We start from the raw sequence: 9,954 nt of genomic DNA, 5'->3' as shown, positions 1-9,954 counted from the left end.
TCACATCCTAATTGAAAGATGACAGTTGATGATTAAAGTCAGTAAAACTGTACTTTTTATTTTCAAAATTACAGAGAAGCATTTTTGCAACTGACCTATCTCTGTGGAATCAGCTGTAAAACTCACAGCTGAAGTACAACAGGTATCGTGTACTCTGCCTGATCTTAGTGCCCTGGTGTTTTGCCAACCATCTTTGGAGACCTCACTGTAATTAAAACATAACTTTTTCCACGGCAGTGTGACCACTGCCTTCAAGCTACTTGTAAAGGAATTACCCAACCAAAAAACCCCCCAAAACCCCCAAACAAAACCCAAAGGCCCACACTTGAACTTACCTAGACAATAAACACCGTTTTAAAACTCTCTCTTATTCTGCTTCAGTTGGGGAATTTTTACATTACTTGGACAACGTGTTTGATGTATTTATAGAATGTAACAGACTTTCCCTCACAGGCACTGGAGGGTTCAATTTGCTTAAGCAGAATATATAACCAGTGCACCAGCATGAAACATCCCAGCAACATTCAGAAAAAAAAAAATCAAGACACAAAATTAAAAAAAAATTAAGAAAATTTAATGATCAAATGAGCTATATACATTGATGGCACACGACTTTCGCTCAGTTATCCCCTTTCTATAGCTGGAAGGTAAGTTTATCCACAGTACCCCAGGGGATGAGAAAAACAAACCAAAACCTATCTGTTTTAAAGTGCATATTTGATGCAAGTTACAGCTAACTACAGACCAGGGGTATCAAGGCATTTCAACCCATCACACAGAGAATAGTGTAAAGGAGCATCCCAAATTAAGAGCACACAAAACTTAAGATTTTAAATAACAACTGATATTTAATGTAAGATACCCTTGCATCTTTTTCCACCATACAACTGTCACTTTAAGAATTCCTTGGCATTTTGCAAGACAAAAATTCTGCCTTTCTCTCACTCTTCATCTGCATTTTCTCAAGAGATACTGAGATAGAAGTTAATTTAACTACACTCAGCAGAATAGGGCTTTCTTGGGTACTTTACTGTTTTTTCTGCTTACTTCCCTTTTCCCTCTCAAATTCAGCTATTTGATTGAAAATGTTAACTAAGTTCTGGGGCAAGTTTCTTTTAGTGCCACTTTCTGTTTGTGCTGCACCATTTAAAGACGTTTCCTCGTCTGGTTCCTTTGCTTTATTAGTCTCTTCATGACTTCTTTTCCTGTTCCTACACTCACTCTCACTTTTATGCTGACTTAACGCGTGCCTATCACTATCATAACCTCTATCACCCTCACGTGAGCAGGTGCTCGAGTACGATCTGTACTTTCCCATCGACTTGCCAGAATAGTCAGACCCTGCTGGAGACATGTAATACCTGTCTTGACTTGAGACATGTTTTTTAAACTCCTCTCTTCTCCCCTCTCCATCCCTTTCTAATTTCCTAAAATAACGCATCCTGGGTTTATCATCTGACTTATGATATGAACCTGAAGAACCCCTCCAACTGGAGAAAAATCTATCTGATTTACCGTATTTTTCAGTTTTGCTACTACTTGGCAGAGTTCTGGAGCTACTGTAAGAATCTCTTGAATCTTCAGACCTACCTCCAAAAGTGTCTTCATCATCACCTGAAGTCCTCGAAAAAGAACAGTGTCTGTCTTTCTCTTTTACCTCTGATTTTGGACACACTAAGCTGTCCTGCCTTTCCAGCAGTTTTTCCACTTCAAAACTTTGATTAAGAAAGGAAGCAGAGGTATCAGCCGGAGGCGAATACCACTCCTCTTTCCTAATCTGATCTTTATAATGGGAAGAAGCTCTAGATGAGCATTTTTTGGAGCTGTGGGCAGATACAGATCTATTCCGACGCTTTTTCCTACGTTTCTTGTGATCAGAGGAAGAGGAGGAAGAAGAAATTGATACATCTGATGAAGAATCACTTGATGATGATGATGAGGAGGAGGAGGAAGAAGAGGAAGTTGATACTTTCCTTTTCTTCTTCAACCTAAAAAACATAATTAAGCTGTGAGATAATCTTCAGTATCAGGCAAAAATTACATGTAGAAAGAAATCTGTACTCCCCGGAGTTTGGCTGAGATTAGACTGTAGGGCATGAATGGAAACTGAGCCTGACCTAGCAAGACAATTTAAATGTCATTTCTTTATCAAAAAATTAAGATAAATCCACTGAACAGTTTGTTATAAAAGGAATCCTTCCCAATTTAATATGCATTACACTTCGCAAATACTTCACATTGCGAAGTATTTTTCAAACAACTCTTCCACATACACCTCCGTTAAAGGTTCTATGCAGTAAAGGACACTACCCACAAAAAAATTCTGGAAGAAAAGCAGCTTACCTAGGTAGAAGTTCTACCTAGCCTACTGCTGGACAATCTGTTTGGAAATGGATTGTTCAGTCTCATCTGCACTTCCTGCCATGTATCAGTACACTCTGTGTAACCAAGTTACCTTTTTTCTTCTTTTAAGAGCTTACGCAATTTTTCTGCACTTGTTTCTACTTTCTTTTCTTTCTCTCTCTCTTCTTTGGCAGCTTGTTTCTCCCTCATTTCCAAAGATTTCTTTTTTGAACCCAAGCATCATTTAAAAAAAAAAATTACATTAGAAGTGTTAACAAGGGTATTTTTCCCCCATTTCCGCAACCCCATTCAAATGTATAATTACACCAGGGATGTTTTACCAGGATTCCCGGGTCAAGAATTAATATTGTTCAGGAGTTTGGCATTGGCCATTGTCATAATCAGGTTTATATTAAGGACCATATTGCAGTTTTTATTCCATTAAAAAAAAGTATTTGACCAGCCATTGCAGTGGTACCGTGATCCAGCACACCGTGAAGCGTGGAGCCCAAACAGCATAGATAGAATATAGATATATATATATATATATATATATGCAAGAAAACATTATATTACCAACATGGAGAAGTGAAGGGGAAGAAAAGAAAGAAAAAAGAAGGAAAAGAGAAAGGTTTGAGACAGTATCATTATCATAGTTTACAAGTAAAACATGGCAGAGCCCATTTTAACATGTATTCAGTTTGGCCATGTTTGAATACAAACCATTTTGTAACAATTTCACAGACCAGTTTGATGCATAGTTTACGTAAGAAATCATGTTCCAAGGGTTGGTGATGAGCAGCACCAGATGTCAGATACAGCAACAACGGTCCAATTCAGAAGAAAATGCATTGGAGAAAAACACATAATCAGTATTACAGGAAAACAGACTTCACTGTTGTTTCAGCCATTCTAGCACAACACTGGTCTGACAGTATCAGACTGATGTATTAAAATACAGGTAAGTGCAGAAGAGCATCTCACCAGATGAATTATCCTTAAACTTCTTGAACAGACTTCCTTAAACTATCCTTAAACAGACTTCTGCCAGCTACAGCCCCAAAGAGAAGCTCTATCCATATTCAGAGCGAGCAGAAAGTCTGATTATAATTTTCAAAACTCAGCAATTGTCTTAACAGATATAAGAAAGGAAACCCTTAACTGCAGGTAAGGCTATGCAAACCAACAGACAATAGCTAACATCATGTTTTTTATCTGCTGCATCAATGACCATTATACCAGGAAAATTCTAAAGGGGAGTAAAATTTATCTCCTACTTGCTGAGAACATTATTCATTATTTTAACTGAGACTGACACCTCTTTCTAAAGCAGCCAAATGTGGATAGTGCTCAAATACCATACGATGGTTTATTTATGATGTAGTTCATTTTATTAAAAGAGGTTGTCATATCTCTTCTTCCCCCTTCTTTCAACACGACCTATCAGCATTATGGCTCTACCAACTGAAGAAGTGCCGATTAGGGCCATCTACCCCAGTCTCTGTACCTCCTTACATGCACACGCAGAGGCAGAGAAGAAAACAAGCCTGTCCCTTAGTGTTTTATTTTACTCTCTGATCCTCTCTGGAAAACAACACTAATAAAGGAGGTAAATAAAAGAAAAAGAAATGACAACTCAGATTAGCACAGAGACCCACCAGGGTTCACCAGGGAAATGGGCTGCATGCAAGAGAAGAGAGGAAAAAAACAGGCAGTAGAGAAGAAAGCGAAGATATTCAAAACTGCCTACCCACCTTCCCTCCACCTCCTGCTGTTTCCCTTTAAATCACCTCTCAATTTCCCCTCTCATGTGATCTTCCTGTGAATTCTCTTTGACTGGTGTTACTCTGTCTTTTCATAATTACTCCAAACAACGTGGTTCTGGCCAGCATGATGGCGTGCAATGTTTATTTGGTGCGCTGAAGTGTTTTACACTTTGCATCTTTGTATTCACAGAATGTTTTAATTTAACAGTATTAATCACGTTTGTGTGACAGAATATTCTTATCCTTGCTTTAGCTAACAGGGTTAACAGTTTTCCCTGTCTCCACTGTTCGACATTCCTTTACTACCCTGTTCAAAACAGTGGAGTTATCAAGAGGTAGCTTTCTTCTGGTAGGTACAGCCATAATGCTCGCTATAAAAGATTTACTGTGGAGGAGGGAAGCAGAGAGTAAGACAAACCATCAGCTTAAACTCTTCCTGTTCAAAAGAGTTAATATGATTTTGATTTTCATTTATTGTCATTGAGAGCACTATATGAAGAGAAAGTAAAGAATCACCTGCATATGCTTACGGAGTTTCTTTAAGGCCTCTTCTGCTTCCTGAAAAGTCTCATCCAAACTTAAGGCTTTTTTATAGTAACTCTCAGCGTTTAGCAGTTTGTCTTCCTCTTCCAACCTAAAATTCAAGTGATAATTCATACACACTTAAGCCACAGATTTTCACAGATTTTTTTTTTTTTATGACTACCTTTCTTATTTGCACTATGACACTACTGATGCATCCCTCCAAGACCCTACCTACCATCTTAGCCCACCTCAGTAAAGAAGTAAACAGCTATTTCTGACCCATTATTATCTTCTAATCATCACCAGTAATACTACTATTTGAAATTTCAATTCCAGTTTCAAGAATACTGTCTCTCTCTTCTTAACACAGGCTTAAAACAAATCTATTCCCTGAATCTTCAAAAGTAAAATTCTGTGTTACAGTGGTTAACCAATATTTCAGTAGAGTAACAGAACATCACTTTGTTACAAATACTTTCTTTAAAAAAAAACCAAACCAAACACAAAACCACAACCTATTGGAATATATTCAAACATTTCACAAGACTTTATGCAAGCCTGGTATCCTACCAGTGGAAGGATTGCAAGCATTAAACCTCAAATATTTTGCCAGGATTTAACTGGGAAGAGAAAGCGGAAACCAACTGCACAAGCAAGTGTATTTCCAACAAAGACTTCTTTTTTGTTTGGGTTTTTAAATTTTATTCTTGGAGGGTTTTTTGCTTGGTTTTATTTTGTTTATTTTTACACACAGAGCTAGGAAGGAAAGATGCCATTCTGTGTCCTAACTAGAATGGTATTAAAAAGATATAATGACAAAAAATTGTTAACAAAAACACAACCCCAACACTTACTGCCCTCCTCTTTCCACAAGTGTCTGACAAAGGTATTTTCTTGCATTTCTATGAGTAGGACAGTTTTCTAAAGCAATTTCAAAATCACCTATGGCTTTGTTCAGACTTCCCTTTGTTGCATACCTAGAACAACAGAAAAGTTGCACAGATTTTAGTGATGTTTCTCTTTCACAAAGTAGAAAAACCAATGAAACAAGTAGACTTACAGAGCTCCACGTGCTACCAAAGCTTCAACATTTTGTGGATCAATTTCCAACGCCTTGTTGTACTCGTTCATGGCTTCCACATGGCGCCCAACCTTAAAATAATCAACCCCAGCCTTCACACTGGAGAAAAATATTTAGAAAATATTATGTAGAGTTAAGACTATCCAGATTTTATACTGTTAATTACTCACAGATTATGGTTGCAAACAAGTGAGAGGCAGTAAAATTTGACCTTGTTATAATGTACTTAACACAGGCACTTCAAATTAATGCAATATTGAAATAATTCCACAACGATATATTGTCTTTAATCCAAAATCTTAAGGCACTGGAGAGCATTTCTGCAGATGGTGGTACTATATTAACACTGGTTTGTATTTATGGAATGAATATTTAAGCACTTTTCTGCACAAAACTTCATGTGGGACCTACCACCATTAAACGGGAACAGGATTAATTATACCCAAAGCTAAAAATCACCAGAAGACCAACGGCACGAGGTGGGATGGGCACACACTGAAACCCGTTCATCTCAAGCATGAGTACTTTAAAGTTTAATGTTTCATATCACCTGAACATTCCTTTTACATTTGCCAAGAGATTAACTTTTTGGAAGAGAACTGATATGAGTTGAATTTCAGACTTTCATTACAGATTTTTTTTAAAAAAGTTAAAATTTATATTTAATTAAACATTACAAGCAACTTTTTCTGCAATTAATCAAAGTTGCAGAACGCTATTGTCTTAAGGAAAACACTGCTTTGTTAGCACAAAAATCAGAAATTCTGAGGCTTCACCCACAATGTCATTTGGTTTGGGGTTTTTTTTTGAGCTGGTAGATTCCAGAGAAGCGTTTCCACAAAAACCTGACGTTTTTGGGAGAAAAGTCACTCTTACTTCTGCCTCCTCCACCCTGTAGCATGCCCAAATACACTGCATAGCTTAAAAGCAATAGCACCTATCCAGAGCTACTGTTCCAAGTGCAGCCAGGGAAACACACTCAACTTTTCAAAGACAGCAAGTGCACTTGTGAAATCTACAGTGTGAGGTCTAAAGAGCACGACAAGCAGTATTAGGTCACACAACAGTCAATTATAAAATGGAAAATCGTGTACTTGCTGTTGTCACAAACCTTGCTCTCACCTCATCAATGGGTCAGCATATTATAAACACATAAATATATATTCTAAGGAGTTCTCCCTTAAACCTGACATGTATTTTGGAACTGAATCTCGAGATAAATAATAACCTACCCACTTGGCAGTTAAGAGTTACTTTCAAGATAATCTTCCTGGTTACATCACTACACATGCAGTGGAAAAACTGGTTCAATATGTATTTTCTTTTAAAAAATATAACCTGTAACCTAATCTAACCTAAGAACAAGGTCTGACAAGAAGAGGTATTGCATACCATTTCAAGGCCCAAGATGCAGACTGCTTTTTCCTCAATGCAGGGGCAAAATCTTCTTCATTGAAATTTTTACTGTAAGGAAGAAAACAAATGAAAACATCAAGTTGGTTTTCCGAGTCTGCAAAATTCAATTTACCATACACAACACAGTTGAAATAGGATGAAATATTTATACAACACCTTATTGCTCTCCCTCAGTCAGGAACATTCTTTCTCATTTCTGAAACCAGTTTTTTTTTCACAACCCCTTCTAAAAGTGTTGAATGGAACTAGTACAGCTACAGTACATTTAACAAAAATATACCATGTTCACACCTGCTTTGGGGGCCTAATATATATAGAACTCACACCACCAGTCGCTGCATATGTCTGAGCTTATTTTACTGAAGGGGTCAGATCTATTACTAAAACAAACATTGTGAATAAACATCTGACAGAAAACATTAAAACTTAAACGTCCTGCATTTCAATCCAAAGATACTGCCAAGATCTAAGCAATACATTCCTAAAGTATTTGGTATTAAACGTTTTGTGTGATGTCTTGCTTATTCAGAGCAATAAAATTTCAAATTTAAATTTCTTACTCTACAGGAATTTGCTTTAGAATATTTAAGGCCATGTAAGCTGCAGTCATGCAAATCAAAATGAAAAAGGTTTAAGTATAAGTGGTCTACGACTTCCACTCATGAGTCTATTTCAATGGATTAGAATAATCTCCACAAAGCTATAGGATAGGAGTAATGTAAAAAAATCACTTACATTTGAAGACTTCTCATCAAAGACGGTGGATTTGATTCACTTAGTCCTAGTTTTTCTGCTAAATATTCAACTAATGATGGATTAGCAAATCCTGGGGAACGATGCAAAACATCTTCAAATGTCGCTGCCGTATTAGCAACTTCCATGCTTCGCCTTAAAGAAAAAAACCAACCCACCAATGTACACAAACACAGCCTCACAGACACTACATGTGACTTTATGATGCTTGTGTTTAGCATAAAATGCCTATATTGATATTTATTACTGCTCACAAGCAAGGCATATATTTTTCCACTATTTAGCAACCCTTATATCCTTTAGCCTATGCAAGATTTTGAAACCTATTCTGGCACCCATCTAGGCATCTCCAGGGTGTACAAGAACATTACAAAAATTGCAGAGATAGCTGTGTCCTTCTGTCTTCTAAGGGTAATTCTAAAATTATAAGAATCTAATACTCCAGTCTCCCAAAAATTTTGCTTCTTGGGTTTGTGGAGGGTTTTTTGTTGTTTTTTTTCCCCCTGTTTGTTTGCTTGGAGGTTTTTTTTGTTAACACAGTCCCACAGTGACACATACCTCACTCTGCTTTTTTGCTTTCCTTACATTTTGGGAAAGATGCTAAAAGACCAGCCACACCTGACACATCCAGAAACAAGTACGTTAAAAAGATGAATAACAAAAAGTATGCAATCATCCAACTAAATTAGAAACAGCATCAACAAGTTTAAAGCACAGTCTGTCAAAGATGTTCTTCAGACACACTGAATACAGCAGCAAGGAGAGCTGAACAGCGTATTGTTACCTATAATGTAATGGGAAGTCATCGGAAGTAATTACGCCCAGTTTTGTACTGGAAAGACTGGGTGGAAGAGCTGAGCTGTAAAGTGACACTGTGAGCTTCTCGTGGTAACGATCAACATCCTTGATTGCAGCTATAGAAACAATAACAGTTCAGATAAAGTTACAGAAATGTCTCAAAACCAAAACAAACAGATTCCTGACAACTTCTGCAGCTACTTGCCTCGAATAAGGTCTCCAGTTTGATAATAAGATAAAGGATCTCCATGGTTGCTTTGAGATGGCACATCTCTCAAAGGACAAAGTGCCTACGATAGAAGAAAGCAGGAATATCATAAACAAAGCCAAAAGGTTTTGTTTTTTTTTTTCTACCCAAGATTAAGCTAGAAGATTAGTTTAACCTTAATGCACATCAGAGCCATGACAGTTAAAAGCATAGCTTGATTCAATTAAAAATTTATGCATCCATAAATTATAAGCTTTTCAACTCAAAACCAATAAATATTGAGTATGGGTCATAAAAAGAAGCGCTTGCTGGCTCAGCAAAGCATCATAAGCTGTCCACAAATTGAGATACCACCCACCATCCCAAAGTTCAGTTTCACCTCTACACCTAAAACTCCACGAAGAGATGCAAGAAGCAACTGATAAATTAAAGAGTTACTACTTATCAAGAATACTGATCAAAGCCATATCTTACAGTGATCTCTAAATCTGCAATCTCCCGAATGACACCACTTCCCAGACAAATCAACACCATGAAAAAGCCAAATTCACGAATAGAAGTAATCTTCCCAATCACAATGTCACCACGTTCGATGTCTTGAAAAAACAACTCTCTTCTGTCTTCCCTGGGCACCTCCATGAACTGTTCCAGGGGAGGCATAACAGCGTAATACTCTGCAACACAGGAGACGTTCGCGGTTATGAGATGCCCAAGCTGCAGCCTGAAAACACACGACCCTTCACGGCAGCAAAGCGCATTGAAAACCCGTTTATTTGCCCGAACAGAACGTTTGTGCGCGGTTTGTAAAAAAGCAAAGGCAATTTTTTTGTTGTTGTTTTAATTCTGTTTTTACACCCACTGGGTGCCCGGGGGGTGCAGAAGGGCCGCCTCTCCCGGAGCGCCGCGCCTCGCCCCGCGCAGCCCTCACCTTCGTTCTCCTCCAGCGTCTCGCAGGGCGGCCCGTTGGGTTTCCACGAGTGGGCAAACAGGAGATCGGCCTTTTTGGCAATGAAGCGCTTTATCTCCATGTCGAGGCTGGGCCTCTCTTTCCTAAGGGAAGGAGA

General features: G+C 38.0%; 1 protein-coding gene across 1 annotated transcript; it reads right to left on the bottom strand.

Annotated features, from left to right (window-relative positions):
* Positions 1–701: 701 nt before the first annotated feature.
* Positions 702–9,939, bottom strand: TTC14 (tetratricopeptide repeat domain 14; the record flags this gene model as incomplete). The annotated part of the gene is made up of 11 exons (XM_010176454.2): positions 702–1,988; positions 2,456–2,565; positions 4,626–4,743; positions 5,489–5,611; positions 5,695–5,814; positions 7,108–7,179; positions 7,867–8,019; positions 8,669–8,798; positions 8,888–8,972; positions 9,365–9,564; positions 9,819–9,939. Coding segments are annotated over 11 exons (2,193 nt in total), but the record flags the coding sequence as incomplete, so codon positions are not given.
* Positions 9,940–9,954: the final 15 nt, after the last annotated feature.

The sequence above is a fragment of the Antrostomus carolinensis genome, unplaced genomic scaffold, assembly GCF_000700745.2.
Source record: "Antrostomus carolinensis isolate BGI_N321 unplaced genomic scaffold, ASM70074v2 scaffold43069, whole genome shotgun sequence".
Classification (NCBI taxonomy): Eukaryota; Metazoa; Chordata; class Aves; order Caprimulgiformes; family Caprimulgidae; genus Antrostomus; species Antrostomus carolinensis.
Note: the sequence above shows the minus strand (reverse complement) of the source record. Positions and strands in the feature narration are given on the sequence as shown.